The sequence below is a fragment of the Ursus arctos genome, unplaced genomic scaffold (assembly GCF_023065955.2).
Source record: "Ursus arctos isolate Adak ecotype North America unplaced genomic scaffold, UrsArc2.0 scaffold_7, whole genome shotgun sequence".
Lineage (NCBI taxonomy): Eukaryota > Metazoa > Chordata > Mammalia > Carnivora > Ursidae > Ursus > Ursus arctos.
The window spans coordinates 59,647,636-59,665,520 of record NW_026623089.1 but is presented as its reverse complement, the minus strand read 5'-3'; the positions used below and the strand labels follow the sequence as shown (position 1 = coordinate 59,665,520).

General features: G+C 39.7%; 1 protein-coding gene across 1 annotated transcript in view; it reads left to right on the top strand.

The window, feature by feature from the left end:
* Positions 1-17,885, top strand: part of REEP3 (receptor accessory protein 3) — a 94,309-nt gene that overhangs the window by 58,844 nt on the left and 17,580 nt on the right. Inside the window, exons 3-5 of the mRNA XM_026504309.4 lie at positions 9,533-9,609; positions 11,959-12,079; positions 12,311-12,424. Of these exons, the coding sequence (XP_026360094.2) occupies positions 9,533-9,609; positions 11,959-12,079; positions 12,311-12,424 (312 nt within the window). The remainder of the gene's footprint in view (positions 1-9,532; positions 9,610-11,958; positions 12,080-12,310; positions 12,425-17,885) is intronic.

The following is a 17,885-nucleotide window of genomic DNA, read 5'->3' as shown; positions in this document are numbered from 1 at the left end:
ATGATGGTGAACACAATGGTTTCTGCCCCTGTTGGTTGTTACAGTCTAACCAGCAGGGTATATGTTACATAAACCATTGCCCAGATATGCTACAAAGAAAAAGGATGGCGCACAAAGATTATATATGACCTTTACAGGGGGAGGAGTTAATTAGGGAAGACTTTCCTTTGGAAGAGAAGAAATTTCATTTATACAAGGCAAATAAATAATATATAATAAAATATTAGTAGTTACATGGTGGAGCAGACATTATGCTGGTAATCACCAATTCTTATCCTTTAATGTCTTCTTTTACTAATCCCTCCCATGAAAGCTTCTTGGTGGTAGGAACACCTTGAATCACGTTTATGCCTATTTCATGGGAAAGGGCTTTGTTTCTAAAGGGCCCTGAGTAATATTTATCAAATTAATATATCACATAATTTTTCTTTTCATCATGGAAGTATAATTATACACTTACATCTTTTAACATACATTACTGTTACTATCACTGTTGTTATAATATTACACTAGTCCTAGCATAGAGAGAATAAGTTATATAAAGATTCAATTTAAGAAAAAAATTTTTTTTCTTTGAATAGGCTCCACACCCAACGTGGAGCCCAACACAGGGCTTGAACTTATGACCCTGACATCCAGACCTGAGCTGAGATCAAGAGCCAGATGCTCAACTGACTGAGCCACCCAGGCACCCCTGTATTTTTTAACTAATATGCCATTACTGCTATTACCATGACTCATAAATCTACAGCAATGTGCCTCCTTCCGTGAGACCATGATATTCCCCTATATATTCGGGGCTGTGCACTGCTCTCAATTTCTGTGATGGAAATCAGCAGGATTGTTTCACAGTTGCTGTTCACTTTTTGTTTGCTTTATTTGTTTGGGGATTTCAGTCAATTTCATTGTCTAAGGATATAAATCATAAAAACTTGTTTTCTTAAAAAATGTTAAAAGATCATGAAACGAGGCCTACTTTTTTTTTGCAGTCAAGAGTAGGTAAATGCATACCTGTTAAATGGAGCATGGTCTTTTGATAGTAAATTTAGCCTATGGGTGTATTCATTTTACCGTATTCACTCAGGCTTAAAATATCCTCTAATTCCTTTGAGAGAGTAAAGCTAAGAACACCACCACATGACTGTCTGGGTTTCTGAAATGCTAAGGCTTTGTAAAAGCCTTATGGATTTTGAGTAATAATAAAGCAGGTGCTGGCTTGTTAAATAAGCTAATCTGATCCATGTACTATATAAACTAGAATGTAATTTTAGATACTATGGTTTTGTATCACAGATGATTCCAGAATCTCCAAAAGAACTTGCCTAATTATAAGAGTATATATTCTTGGAATATAAATTCATTTTGATATTTAAATGATTTTAAGATTTCATTTAAGGAATCTTTTTCTTATAAATATTGTATTTTCAATTAAAATATTCACATTTCTCAACTCACAAAAAATATATCGTACATAAAGCATTCCAAGATTTAGTTATTATTTCTTTTTAAAGATTTTATTTACTTACTTGACAGAGAGAGAGCACAGCAGGGGGACCAGCAGGCAGAGGGAGAGGAAGAAGCAGGCTCACTGAGCCAGGGAGCCCGACGTGGGGCTCGATCCCAGGACCCTGGGATAATGACCTGAGCCGAACGCAGATGCTTAATAACTGAGCCACCCAGGCGTCCTGCGTTCCAAGATTTTAATATGACTGCCAGTTCATTGTGACCACTTTCAAAAAAGGTCTATTACCAAATATTTAGGAAGAATGGAAATGACAGTCTTGTATAGAAGTTAGCCCAGTTCATTAATTCTTTTGATAAATACCTTTGAGAATGTCTTTTGTTGCAGGTACCATAGCAGGCATCAGGTATACCCTTGGGAAACAAAACAAAGCAAAGTGAGCATCAGACAACATTTTTCAAGTAGTATGCCCACTGACCTTTATGTACTGTATGCTTTGGATATCTTGGCCTCCCACTCAGAATAAACCCACTTTAAACTTTATGCATGTTTCTTTTCTTTTTTTTTAAAGATTTTATTTATTTATTTGACAAAGAGAGAGACAGCCAGCGAGAGAGGGAACACAAGCAGGGGGAGTGGAAGAGGAAGAAACAGGCTCCCAGCAGAGCAGAGGGCCCGATGCGGGGCTCGATCCCAGGACCCTGGGATCACGCCCTGAGCTGAAGGCAGACACTTAATGACTGAGCCCCCCAGGCACCCCTTTATGCATATTTCTAACCAGCTAATTTATCTGATTTATTGGCCTAAGGAAAATAAAAGGGGATTGCCACTGAAGTCATCCAGACTGACAGTGCAGATAACAATGAACAAATGCACACAGATAGAACCACATTTGCCAAGGGATCACAAAAGTAGTTTAAAATAATATTTCTCTGGCCAATCTGCTGCATGAGAACATCAATGCTTCCTATACTCCAGATCCTTCTGAGAGTCCCCTGAAGGTATCTCAACCAGAATTTCTTAACATGGTAGTCCTTTTCTCCATTTTCAGATCACTGTGGTAGTATCACCAACCAGGGCCTTAACCATGCCACACATGGCAGCCGATGGCACTGGGACTGATGCTTCCCTCATTCTAGAACCTTTGCTACTAAGGCCTTGCTTTAGTGTGACCTTTCATGTTAGGGTAGGCAAGTCTACTATAATTATAATGTGTAACAAAAATGCGACGGCTGAAGGAATATAGAAATGTATTTCTCTCTCATATAACAGTCCAGGTTAGGTGTCTTATTTTGGTAACAAATTCTCATGCCATCCTTCAAGAACTGGGACTCTACCCACTTACAGCACATGGCTTCCAGCGTTGCCCTGCTCTGTGCCCTCCTGGGCCACAGGAAGGGGGAAGATCCTGTGAGGGAGATACACCCACTTCTCAAAAGCCTCACCTCACTTTCTGCTGGGGAGAACGGGACACACTGCGAAGTGGGGCTGAGAGGCACCAGCCCTGGCTGGGCCACTGCACAGTCACAATTCTGCCGTTAGGCCTCTTGACGGACAGCAAGCTGTCACTTCCCATCTCTGTCTTGTTTCACTGTCCTAGACCTAGACCACTGCAGCCTCCTAGATCTAATCTCCAGAGAAGCTGAGGCCCTCCCTTCATCACATAATCTAGAACATCTCTACCCTAGGCTGCTGCTTTTCCCATCCAGATGAACAGCTTGTCTAAACCTTTACTACTGTCCTCAGACCCACCTTCCTTCCCACTCCCACCCAGCCTGCAAGGATGACCTTCCCTCCTTCTCTAAAGTAAAGACAGAGGTCCCTCGCTCTGGTTCTCTTCCCAACACAGCCAGTCTTTTCTTTCCTTCCATCCCAGAGGAGCCTGCCTCTCTGCTGCTTTCTCAAGCCCACTCTTCTTCCTAATCTAATTCTTGTCTTTCTCATGTGGGATCTTGTTCCATTAAGTATCCCTGCTTTCTCTTCATTTGAATCTTCTTATCTTGCTGGTAAAATTTTCAATCCTTGAGAATATAAACATGCTTTCTTTTTGCTTCATGCTGTTTTTTATTCCTCCCTTTTTTTCCTTCTAAAACCAGATCTCCCAAAGGGCTAGTTGATGCTTACCCATCCTGCTGCATCTCCTCAAGTGTCTGGCCTTTTGCAATCCTTACAGAAAGGAGCCCATATGCAGTCAGCAACTCATCAGTATGTATTTCTGGAGCTCTGTCGATGCCAGGCACTGGGAATTCAGTGAACAGAATAAAAGTCTTTCTCGTCTTGGAGTTTACATTCTAGTAGGGAAAGGCCAAAAAAAAAAAAAAAAAAGGTAAACATTTGCTAGATGTGTCAGTGATATATGGTATGTTTCTGAAGAGAAAAGTGAGTCAGGATAAGGGAGCTAGGAGGACATCGATATTTTAAAAGACCTCCCGGATAAATATTTGAGCAGAGACCCAAAGCAAGTGAGAAAGTGATCCACATGGACAACTGCGGGAAGACAAACACACACACACAGACACAAAGTATGTCCCGAGGCCCTGGGGCAGGAGTATATCTGCGCACACAAGGGACAGTAAAAGGGCCAAGGTGATACAGGGCAGCAAGGAGCAGCAGATGAGGCCAGAGAGGTAGCAGGTGTCAGATCCACAGGGTCTTCTAGGCCATGGTAAGAATTCTGATGGGAGCCCTCAGAGGGGTTTGAGCAGAGGAATGGCGTGATTTGGCTTCTGTTTTAAGGAGAGCCTGGGACCGCTGTGTGCAGAACAGACCCAGAAAAGCAGTGTAATCAGTTAGGATGTGCTGTCGGAATCATGCGGACAGGAGATGGTGGTCATCTGGGCCAGGGAGGGATCTGTGGAAGTGGTGAGAAAAGACTTCCGTTCTGGGTGGATCAAAGCGATGGCAGGCGAGGTGGTGCTGGGACCTTCGTTTGCCCTTCCAGTGGAATTTCCCCTCCACATTTCTCCACCTTGCTTATGGCCCAGGGGCTGATTCATACCGACTGCATCACCTCTGGCTTCCCTTTGGGTTTGGCCTGTGTGAGGCTTTTGCAGAAGATCAGAAGGCAGGATGAACATGTCAGAGTACTGTCCTCGCAGCGTCCTCCCTTCCTCCCCTGCCACCATGGGTTGACTGTGACTGTCCACCTGAGGCTACAGCTCTCCCCTTACAGCTGCCCTCCCTGGATTCCAGGAAACTTTTCCCTGCCCTCCCTCCCTCCTTCACATCTAGGAGTAATGCCAGCTCCTGCTGTTGCTAGCTCCAGGGTACACCAGTATCCTTTTATTGGGTTTCCTGAACCTTGCTCACAACTTTATAAATAGTCCCTTTAGGAAGCTTTCCTCAGATTCTTGTGCTCTTGACTCACACTGGAAGCTAGGACACCTAAAGTCGTAAGAACAGCAGAACATTTTTTTTTAATCACAGTTTTTTACTCATTTTTCCCCAGTAAAATGTTAAATCCTTGAGGACAGAAGCTATCCTATTCGTGTTTCTAGTCTCATAACAAAGTAAGTAGGGTTTGCTACAGTTGTGTCAGTGTTATATGTAATGATGCCACCTGAGTCCTTAAGAATTGTCTAAATTATGTTTGATATGAAAGATTTATCAAAAGTAGGGTGTGTACACCCATCTTAGTCCTCATAGGATAGTATAAGCTTCACCTTGTTGGATAATTCATTTCCCTGGGACCAAAGAGAGTCTTTTCTTAAGAAAGAGTTGAGTACTTGGGGCGCCTGGGTGGCACAGCGGTTAAGCGTCTGCCTTCTGCTCAGGGCATGATCCCAGCGTTATGGGATCGAGCCCCACATCAGGCTCCTCCGCTATGAGCCTGCTTCTTCATCTCCCACTCCCCCTGCTGTGTCCTTCTCTCGCTGGCTGTCTCTATCTCTGTTGAATAAATAAATAAATAAATCTTTAAAAAAAAAAAAAAAGAAAGAGTTGAGTACAGTTTTCTTATTACTTATTGTTCTTGTGAGGATATCTAGACAATGGTTTGCTGATTTTACCAGTAGAAAGATACTGTGTACTATTTGTTTCTACTTCCCCAAGAATAAATTTTTTTTTCCCAAGAACGTAAATTTTTAACAAATAATGATGCCAGTATCCTTTTTTTCCAGCAACTTAAAAGGTCGTTGTAATTTATTAAGGTTACCAGTTACTAACTTATCTTTGTATAACATTTTAAAGGTGATTATATTTGGTTATATACATTCACAAGATTATCAGTGTAATTGTTTTCCTACCAATTTCCGGTTTTATTTTTACATTGTTATTGTTGTTTTCTTTTGATCTAAAGAATATTTTATCTTTAATCATCACATGTTTAAGTATACGTCTATAGTTTTGTGACTTGTTTTTTTTTTTCTTTTTGACCTTGACTTCTTTCTTACTATTTCCTTGGAGCAAAACCTTAAACACTAGGCTGTGTGGCCTTGAGATGTAGTTTTAATAAAAGCTTTGCAGAGTAATCATTTGGTATAAAATCCCAACCAAATCCATTAATAGAAAAAAAGAAAGCAATATCTTTTCAAGGTGAACTTTCTTTGTGGTTGCTCCCACGAATAACACACACTCATTACATTAATTTAATTATTATTGCCTGCCTATTATAATTTAAGGTCCATATTTCTGATAAGGACAACCAAAAAATCTGTAAGTTTAAGAACAGATTATCAAGGAATTTATTCATTAAAGACAAATTCCTATACCATGGAGTTCTGCTAATATAAAATTGTTGTCAATACTCCAGGAAAATGTCCAGGAATACCTTCATAATTGGATAGTTGGTTGTGTTTTAACTGAAATGGCATGACCTTCTTCTTTTTTCTTCTTTTTCTCCTTTTTAAATTTTTTACATTGCTAAATATCCCCACAACCTAAATAAATATATGGGGATTTTTAAAGAGATAAACATGGGGCACCTGAGTGGCTCAGTCAGTTAAGCGTCTGCCTTGAGCTCAGGTCATGATCTCAGGGTCCTGGGATCGAGCCCAGCCCTGGGCTCCCTGCTCAGCGGGGAGCCTGCTTCTCTCTTTGCGCCTCCCCCTGCTTGTACATGCACGTGCTCGCTCGCTGTCTGTCAAATAAATAAATAAGATCTTTTTTAAAAAATAAAGAGATAAATGTTACATTCTTTAAAGCATTTTTATTTTGTGGCTTTTAAAATTAATTTAATAACTTCATTTGGAAACTAAATAAGCCCTTGAAATCTATGGGATGTGTAGCCGCTCTCCTTCATTGGAGAACTAGTCACTCAGGGTATCACCAGTCACTATCTTACAGTCCCCATTACCTCTCTTGTGGTATGACTACCACAAGAGGTATGACTACCTCTTATGACTACTTGTGAAGTGGTTATCTATTTGGAAACTCACAATCATAAGGTTGGTGGAAAATAGTGAAATAATGAAAAGTAATAAGCACTGACCTAAATAATTTTACCTTTCTGAAAGTTTCCTAAACTTTCTATGAGACAGACAACCGAATTTAAACCTCTCTTTTCCTGGGAAAGATGATAGTCACACTGATTTCCCTGTGTTGCATACAAGGAGAGGGACGGGGACTGACAGGAGGGGTCTGATGGCCACCGCTTGTTCATTGAGAAGGGAAGACTGTGCCTCCTCCGGCCATCTCTTAGCTCACTGGCCTTGTGCACCTTATTTATTTTGGCCCTCAAGACGGTAAGAGTTTCCTGTATGATTTGTCTTCAAGCTGTGCCCAGGGAGCGCATGGGTTTCATGGCGTCTCTTCCACCGTCGCACCGCAGGTGGAATGGGAGACCCCGTGGGAGCGCTTTTCTCCTGTGATTGTCACAGTTTTTCTCAGTAAAGGGTTGTATAGTTTTCAAAACTGTGATCACCTCTAAGATCCCTTCTAGCTGTGGAAAAGCTCATTATTCTGTTTCCAGTCTTTTTTCTTCATTCCTTTTTGGGAGAGGCTTTCAGTCACTAGGGGTGAAAGCTAACCTTTTGAATACAGCTGAAAGGGAAGAGTGCTGACTTCGTGTTTGGATCGAGAAGGGCCGGGTGAATCAACTCAGGAAAGAGTATCACTTTCCTTAAAAAAGGGAGGGGTGGGAGAAAATGTAGATAGGATGTGAGGCCTGGAAGAAAATCCCCATATTTGGACAAAAGTTTGGAATTGGCAGCAGTGAGCGATTTAAAGAGAACTCATAAAAAGTAAAAAAAAACTTACTAAAAAGTATATTTGGGCTGTTTTGGGGTTTTTTTAATTTGAGATGATAATTGTTAATCAGGTGCCTTGTATTTCTCATATAGATAATATACCCTATTATTTGCTTTGGGCAAATTTTTTAAGCTTTCAGGAGTCTATAAATTAGAGTAAATTGGTATTATTTCTATTTCATGGTACATTGCTTCAAAAGTTATTCATGGCTGTTTTTAATTGAATTGTCCATGTAAAGAAAAAACCATAAAAGCCACTTGAATTATAGTTTCTATTGTCTGTGGAATACCCAAACAAGCTTCTATATTAAAACTAAATAGTTAGGTCAATTTTCTAGCTATTTATAGAGACCTAAATTTTTTCTGTCATTTCATTGGGATGAGAACAAGGGAAGTGGTGGTTATTCTTGGATCTCACAATTAACAAATCCTCACAAATTCTTTCTCTACATAGTGTAATTGATTAATAGCACCAAATCCAGGGTCAGGCAGCCTGGATTCAAATTGTGGCTAAGTGACCTTGAACAAGTCATTTTACTTCTCTGTCACTGTTTCCTTACCTATAGTGGAAATAATCATGTTTCCTTCCGTGTAGTATTGTTGTGGCGAGTAAATGATTTAATATGTAATGCACTTAGTACAGTCCCTAGCCCATAGTTGGCATGGTTTTGTGTATTAGCCATTATTATAATATTGAGCAAAAGATCAGAGATTTTAATCTTTAATGAAAATCCAACTTGTGATAAGAGAGTTCCTGTACTCGGGTAAAGTAGAAAGGTATAGTTGGGGAATTGAGTTCAAGAAAAATTAATCAGGCAGCATTCTATGAAAAGGACTGATACAAAGAGACACTGGAGTCTCAGGGACTGGTTAGGATGCTATATTCCAGGCAAGAGGTAAAAAAATGTCCTGAACTACTGTCTCAGTCCATTCAGACTTCTGTAATAAAAGTACCATAGACTGGGTGACTTATAAACAACAGAAATTTATTTCTCACAGTTCTGGAGTCTAGAAGTCCAATATCAAGGCAAGTCTGGTGTCTGGTGAGACCCACTTCTTGGTTCATAGATGGCCATTTTCTCTGTGTTCCCATATGGTGGAAGGGATGAGAGAGCTCTTTGGAGGCCCTTTTAGGAAAACACTAACTCCATTTATGAATTATAAGCTCCATCCTTGTGACCTCATCACCTCTCAAAAGCTCCACCTCCTAATACACATTTGGGGTTAGGATTTCAACATACAACTTTGAGGGGGAGGACGCAAACATTCACTCTATTGCAATGACCATTGTGGTGTTGATAAAAGAAGGAAATGATTGTGAGAGGTTACAGGTGTACAGGAGCTTGGGGAAAAGAAAACACTAACCGACTTTCAAACTAGGTCACTAGCCTTATGGATGTAACAAACCCAGGATCATTCTTTGGTTCCTGAACAGTTTCTATAGATTGAAAATTACGGAATGCAAAATTTAAAAGACTAATAAAGATTTAATGTGATCATATCATAGTATGCTGTTATTATGTAATAAATAGCTAATCGTCGTCATAAAGAAGCATGTAGATAAAAATAAGATCTTGTGAAGAACTTTCCTCCACTTAAGAAACCACTTAAGAAAAATATATCCTATTGTTCTGATTCTTTCATTCGGATTCCTGCATTATATTGTGTCAGGACCAGAGATTTGTTATTCTTTGATTCTCGTCTTATATGCCCGGACTTTTGATGTAGTGATGTGAGAAACGCAGACATAATAAACCTGTTGAGAATTAAACCATCACCTTCTGCATTTGATCCAGCATCTGTATATCTAAAAATATATATGTAATTATTCAGAGTTGCAAGTAATCTTAGTCTGTTATTTCATAAGCATTTTTATTATTTCCAGGTCCGATGGATGATGTACTGGATTGTTTTTGCTCTCTATACTGTGATTGAAACAGTAACAGATCAAACAGTCGCTTGGTAAGTCCTAGCACTGAGAAAGGGACAGACTGTAGACTCTTTGTCAGGTGTCCTGAGCTCTTACGCTGCTCTTGCTGGTAACCACGTTACCTAATTATCCAGTGTTTCGTTTTCTTCATCTGGTTTCCCGTAAGAACGTTACTTTCCTTACAGGCCCCCCTCAGATTAAGGCAGCTCGTTCTTCTCCCCATGTGTCGCTCTCTTCCGACCTCCCACACAGGTCCCAGGATCTTGGAATAGAAAAACTTGGTTGTCATTATCCTTTTTCCACACGATGACTTCAGGCTATTTTTCTTTATCACTTCCTAAATGACTCCCCCTTTGAAACCCACAGCATCTGGTTCTAGCACTCCCTCCCCATCCTTAAAACTCTCAACTACAAACATTCAGACCAGAGGACGTCAGCATCCACGTGGACGCCCACTCACCACCAGCTCCTTGGCTGCTTTGTTCCAAGTAGCTGAGACAAAATTAAAGCATGTTTATATCCTCAAGGATTTAACATTTTACCAAGAAGTAATACCAAATGGAACAACTTGCATCTCCCTGTGCCATATTTCACTGGTGCGTTTCTATCTAAACCTTACCATCACTTGGAGAAGTCCTCCTTTTAAAATCTTTAAACTTAATACTTTAAACTTAATACTTCTTTACCTGGGCTCCCAGAGGCAGCCCCCCAGAACATCAGTCAGCTGCTCATATAGGTATCTGTTTGAACCTCCCCATTCCTTTTACTCCCTATCTCCATGCCCTCCTGCATCTGTTTCAATCATTTGTTGTTCTCTCAGTAAACTGTCTTTCTGGCTTTACTCTTCTCATCATCCTCTCACAGCACTCTAGGTCACACTGGATTGCTAGAAAACAATAGAGACATCATCAGATTTAAATGTTCTTAACAACCTGCCCTCATTCATGAACTTCTCTGCGTCTGTACCCATCTCTCTCCTGATTTGAAACATAACATGTCCTTCCTCTATCCCAAAGCTCATTTCATTTACTGTTAAGTGTTTGGTGTAGAGTTTTGGGGGAGGGTTTTTTTATTTGCTTCTATGGGACAGAATATAGATTTCAAACCATGCCAGTTCTCTTAAGTTTCAAAGTTCTCTTTTTAGAGACCTCATTTTTCCTGATTGCAGATGTAGCATATATACATTATTAAAAAGCGAATGATGTAGAAAAAGTTTGCCAGGAACAGTACAAGTCCAGAAATTCCTCTGTAATTGCACCAGGCAAAGACCCTTTGTTCACTGCACAGCAGTCATTCCTTACTGCCCTGTACCCTCTGCCTCGTCAGGAGAGCCCAGAATTGTTCAGATATTACGTATCTTCATAATTCCTGGCCCAAGGATGCTAGTCCTACGGTATATTAGTTCACTTTTGCTGTGGCAGTAGACAAAACCTTTTAACCACAGTGGGTTAGAAAAACAAACACGTATTTTTTGCTCAAGTTATTTAAGGGCAAAAGGTTGGCTGCAGCTTTGCTGGGCTCAGCTCAGTTTTAAGTGTCTTCTGCTTTCAGGACCAAAGCTGAAGAAGCAGCTGTTCTCAGGGCAGAAGGCAAAAATTTAAAGCAAGAGGTTGGGGGTGTCGGGGTGAGGAAGTCAATAGGCATTTAAAGCTTCCGCGTGCATGTGATATGTCAGACTCACGTGATGTTGGCCAAAGCAATTCACATGTCTACACCCGCAATCATTGCTCAAGGAAGTGCACTCAGCCTACAGGGAGAGAAAGCACTACAAAGTCACAGGAAAAGGGGCGTGGGTGGGTAACGCTAATCCCCAGTGTACCACATGGGAATTCCATTCCCCTTACAAGTGAACGATTGTCTGCCCAGCGTCACAATTCCGGCCAAATGAGATTGGAAGGAAAGTTCTTGGGGTCTTCTGAGAAAGAGAAGGAGATGTGTTCATGGGCTAACTTTGTGCCCTTGGAGCATGTAAAGCTGCGTCCTGGTGCATGGAGAGATGTCAGGTACCAAAATGCGGAAGGGTCGGGGGTGCCCCTCACCGCCCTGGGTAGATGCTATTAATATTCTCTCCTGATGGCTGCAGTCCATTGGCAGCTTGCCTATGGTCTCTTCAACAGAAGAATCTTACACTAGAAGTTGTTGAATCTCTGCAGCGATCAGGTCCCTCTTTGGTTAGAACTCATCTAGAGTTAATGAAATTAAGTCAATTCAAACATAGTTCTTTCGTTACTCACTCACTTTGACATGCGAAAATTTAACTTAGCGATTGAACTTTCTTAAAAGCTGTGTGTGTGTGTGTGTGTGTGTGTGTGTGTGCGTGTGAGATTTCCTCATTGTAGTTTAGTTTTTACCAGCAGTTTTTTCAAATTTTTTCTTGTTAGGTTCCCCCTGTACTATGAGCTTAAGATTGCCTTTGTCGTGTGGCTGCTCTCTCCCTATACCAAAGGAGCAAGTTTAATATATAGAAAATTCCTTCATCCACTTCTTTCTTCCAAGGAAAGGGTAAGATATATAATATATATAATATATATTATATAAGTAATATATAATATTATTATATTAATATTATAATATAAATATTTCTACAAATCGTTTGTTAGAAATGTACATCATCGCATGGTTTGTCCTGTAAAACGAGTGAAACTATCACTTCATGGGGGGGAGGTCCTCGTTTTTGGCTTCTTGACACTAGTGTCAAATAAAGTTTCTATCTGTGAGTTTGTTTTTCCCCAGGAGATTGATGACTATATTGTACAAGCCAAGGAGCGGGGCTACGAGACCGTGGTCAACTTTGGGCGGCAGGGGTTGGCTTTCGCGGCCACTGCGGCTGTCACTGCAGCCGTGAAGGTAACTGTTCAGTTACGTGTTTTATCCAGTGTCGCATTAAAGCCAATGGACAAAGTAGGGTGGCTTTTTATTCCAGATCATTATAAAATTTTGGCAGAATTTTGCTTTCTGCTTATTTTTGTAATACTGGAAAGAACAAGTAGATAATTTAAAAAACAATTGTTAAACATGTTTTTTAGAACTACTTAATATTCTGAAAGTCGTAATTGATCACAAAATGAGAGCTAGTTAATACAGAAAGACATACCTGAAGATGTCATTTTGTCGTAATTTTCCTACTTTATAACCTTAAAGTAAGGTTGAGTAAATCACCTCTAGTAAAGATGACCATTATTTCTTTCCCTGTCTCTGGTGTTTTTCTCTCTCTCTCTCCCTCTCTCGATGGCAATATCTTGGTAGGATTTCTGGCTTACTCCTGCACCCCTACTTCAACTAATTTGAGGTAACTGATTATTCAAAATAAGGCATGAAAAAATTCTGTCCTTAAAACGTGAGATTTTACTTAGCCAGTTACTAATGTCATGTGTTGTGTTTTGCAAGTGAAGTTATCAAATGTATGCCTTCTATGAAGACTCGCATTATGGCTTTTGGATTTTTTTGCATGTAGTATTTAATGTGGTTTATTTTAAATACCATAGCATAATTGATTTTGGTGTGTAGTATATGGAAAGAAAACAGGCTTCAGATCCAGAAAATGCTGAGTGTGACTTTCTAAATAACTGTTATTGGTGATTTACTTAACCTCTGTGTTCACTTGTTGCTTCATGTATACAATGGGGGTAATATACCTGTCTGTGAGAGCATTTACAAAAGCACGGTGCTTGCCAAAATATAGTAGGATTCCAATGAACATTAATATCACATGTCTCTCTCTCTCTCTCTCAAGTGAAAATTTGAGTTTGTTGCCATTAAGTTAAATTTGAGATAAATAGTATTCCAACTCTTGAGTTAGGCTTTTTCAACTTGGTTATCTTGAACCAAAATACCAATGCAATGGGAATAAATATTCTAATTAAGTGGTGATTCTATATAATAGCAATGGTGGAAAGATGTCAAATGTTAAATGGGGTTTCTAGAATGATCCTTAATTTTTCAGAGTGATCTTTGGCTCAAGTACAATTAATATTATCAACAGAACTAGAAATTAAAATTATATTCAAATTATATACCCAGAAGCGTTGCATTAAGAACTAAGTGGAAACTTACTCACTGCAGCCCTAGCCATGTAAGACAACTATTATTAATGATTATTAACTATCAGCATTGTAGCGAAGTGTAGCTTGCCTGTTACTTGGCTTTTAAAGACTTTTTCTTTTATTAGTATAGATATAAACAAATACTAAAATAGTAAAATTTTCATCTTATTGAAGGACTGTTTTTTTTTCCATTTTAAAAGAAGTTCATTTGCTTTTTAGTTCTTGCTTAATGAAAATACATGCCTGATTTCCGCATGTACTAAAAAAGAGCATCCACGAGATCTAATATTCAACAACTAGGAATTCTGTGAGAGACCACAGATGCAGTTATCAAAGAAATAATACAATGATATTTCCCAGAACCGAAGGCCATGAATCTCTAGATTGAAAAGGCCCACAAAGTACCCAGCACAACGAATGAAAAAAAAGACCGACTGTGAGCAAGGTCATTGGAATATTCCAAAAAACCAGAAAGAAGGAAAAAATTTTTAAGGATTCCAAAGATAAAAAGTATGTTACATTCAGATGATCAAGAATCAGAATGGCAATTAAATGTCTCAGTAGTGACAATGGAAGCTTGAAGACCAAAGAGCATCCGTGATACCATAATGATTTTCACCCTTGGTTTCTGTAACTGTCAAGCTCTCAGTCTGTGTGAGCCTAGAAGTCTTTTTTTTTTTTTTTCTTTTGTTTGAGGCATGCAAAGTCACAAAATTGACCTCCTGTGCGTTCTTTGTCAGGGTAGATGTGCTCTGCCAAAATTAGGGACTAGTCCATGAAAAAGGAAACCCACAGGATCTAGAAGACGGGGTCCCACACAGAAGGAAGGTGACAGGACTTCCTCCCAGGATGAATGTGCAGAACGTGCAAGTCCAGGGTGCAGCTGACCAAAATGGGATGTGATGGGTGCAGGTGACAGGACAGGGGTCTCAGGGAAAAGTACGGGGAGATAGATTAAACCTCTATCTAAGAGGTTTAATCCTAGGCAGGGATGGTACTTAAACCGGTCAGCACACGCTCCGACCGTTCAGAAGACATACTGCACCCCATGAAAAATGTGCTAGAGGCAAAGGTAAGAGAGAGGGTGTAGGACGACTAATCAAATGAATACCTAAAAAATGGTATAATTGTTAGCTCTGGAAAATAAAGTTATATAAGAAGGGGATATAATAATGGAACCTGACTCGGCCCAGCAGCAAACAGCATTTACATCACAATCATGAGAAAACGGACTGTAGATTGAACAACTGTGATTTTGCTCTATCAGGAAAGTGGGGGAGGAGAGAAGCAGGTGGAAGAGAAAGAAACTCCTCACCTGCCAGACAGGAAAATAGAGGGTTTAAAATGGTGCCTGCAGGAGGATGGACCGGAGAAGGGGACCGGGCAAAAAACAAGAAAGCTTCTTGCTTTCTTTTATTACAAAACTTAGCTTTATTTGACTTCACAAAGGAAGTGCAGTTGACCCTTGAACAATAAGGGTTTCAGCTTGTTGGATCCAATTATACACCAATTTTTTTCAATACATACAGTACAGTACTGTATATGTATTTTCTCTTCCATAAGATTTTCTCAGTTACATTTTCCTTTCTCTAGCTTACTTTTTTGTAAGAGGACAGTGTATAATACACATGTTAATCAACTGTTACCAGTGCGGCTTACAGTCACCAGTGGGCTATTAGTTAAATCTCAAGGGAGTCAAAACTTAGATGCAGATTTTTTACCCCCCAGTGAGTTGATGCCCCTAACCCCCACGTTGTTCAGGAGTCAACTGGTACAGGTCTTACACCCCCCCCAACAAGATGCTTTCTGAATTTTACAAACTTAGAAGCATGATTCAGCATGATTCTATGGCATAAAAACTGAAAATTAAATTTCGACTTGAAACATTGCTTAAAAAATATGGACATTTTAGAACATTGTTCTGGGAAACAGAGAATCACACAAATCCCATTTTTCCTCCTCACTTTAACACTTAAATATCGTTTCTAGTCCTACTACTCTGTGGGACCCCTTCCTACGCACTGTGACCATTTCATGGGATATTTATTTTACTTGGACTTACGGTTACTACTTCCAAACCCTCTATGTGGGAAATCAGAAAGCCCCACTCTATTATCTTATCCTCATTCTCTCCTCGTTTATTTTTATTTTATCCTTTGCCGTGATCAGTGTTTAGCATCCTGCGTATTTGTTCAACATCTGTTTGTTTAATGCCTCCGACATGGCAGGTGCCAGGCATGCAGCCGTGGGCAAGATAGACACAGTCCCTACTCTCACAGTCTGCTATCTGGCTGAGTGTCTGTTTTCACTAACTGAAAATTGTCTCTCATCTTTGGTTGCTAAGAGCCTTCCCCCTGCCCTCCCATTATTAAAATAAGCATTAACTCACAGAGATGCTTTCCTTCAGAAAGGCTATAAAAGCATTTCTTCTTTGTGATTCATTGTTTGTTTTTATCTATATATTTAGCATCATAAAACCACCTCCCCACTTCAAAGGCAGGAAATAGAGAACATAAGAATCATCTAAGTTACCACTGCAAATCAGACACATGTCCCATAATTTGAATTCATTTTGGAACTTTTCCTTCTCGTTCGTGATGTGGTGGTCCTTTTGTTATCAAGATCGCCGTGGGTGTGGTAGCCCTTGCTGTCCTGGGCATGAACACAGGTGAATCTTGGCTTCAGCCGTCCTGGATTCTATTCATTAGAAATAGTCATTAAATATGCTGAACGTAGCATTATGTTAACACTATTTGCCTCAAGTTGTACTGTGACTATTTTCGTGTAAGCGAAATTAGTTTCATCTCTGGAGATGTCAAAGAAAGGCACCATGATGGAAGAATCACTGAACCAGACACTTCATACTAGAGAGTAAATTGAAACTGAAATAGGAAATAGGTCAAGTTTAAGGAGAAACGTCAAGAAAGCCAATAGTAAGGCTTGAGAATTAATTTAAGATTTTTACAACCTATAGTTTGTTAAAAATATCTTTCAGGCTAAAAATGATTGGACTCTTGGTGTGACCTTTAAAGATCGGTAATACCCCTGACTAGGATTCCCAGGTTGAACCGCCTGAGCGTGTTAAAGATGAAAATAGGAATCTAATCAGAACATTTATTACACCGTAAAGCAATTTTCTGAAAATGTTACTCAGTTCTATGACCTCATTACCAGGCATCTGTTCGCAAGGTCAGTGTACAAGTTTATTTTGGCTGAGCAAAGCATAAACATAGGAAGGACCTTCAAGGATTTTGCTGAGGGGGTTCAACATTCCGTAGCTTTCACATGAGAAATGCAGGTGGCTTTGTACAGATGAGCAACACTACTCAGATGAAGGGCGGAGGAAGAAAAGTCCTGTTAGTCATATTAGCCATCTCTGAATTTTGTCTGGCAGCCTTTTCTTGGTGAACTCTTTAGCAGATATTGTTTAAAAAAAAAAAATCAGTTATCACAGAAATTAGAGTCTTAAAGGGTAAACTTGCTAAAATCGAATAGACTATAAAATGAGGAGGAGGAGGTCAAAATCCTGACCTCTTGCTGTCGGCTTTAAAGGCTTTCTGTTTGTGAAACGATTTGAGGATATTCAGCTGCTTTGTATCATGCATTTAAAAAAAGAGCACTTGTCCAGACAATGGAAAGAAAGGTCATACTATTTTCTCGACAATCTAAGGAAGCAGAATGTTATAATGAATATTTAATTTACTAATAGTCTCGTGATCTGCATTTTCTAGCCCGATTCTGCCCTAATTATGCATGAGATTTGGGGCAGACCATCTGCACTGATCTATTAATTTTCTCACCTATAAATCAAAGAGGTGAAACCTGACTTCTGAAACCTCTCATAGCTCTCAAACAGTGGTTGGTCCTCACTGGGGAGGGGATTTTTGCCCCCAAAGGAACATTTGGCAACGTCTGGAGACATTTCGGGTCGTCACAGCTGACAGTGAGGGGTGCTGCTATTTGCGTCTGGGGGGTAGAAGTCAGGAATGCTGCGTAACATCCCATGATCCACAACAAATTATCCAGCCCAAAACAGCAATACTGCTGAGACTGAGAAAGCTTGATCTAAAAGTATGAGTCAGAAAAAGCTAAAAGGATGTATGAATATGTATAGACAGTTTGGGTATGGTGGGTTACAGATGACTTTATTTTCTTCATATTTTCCTCTGTTACAAATGTCCTTTGATAAATATATGTTGCTTTAATCTTAAAACCACTGAAATATACTATTCACTTAATGCAGATGCAGTCAATTCCATTCTAGG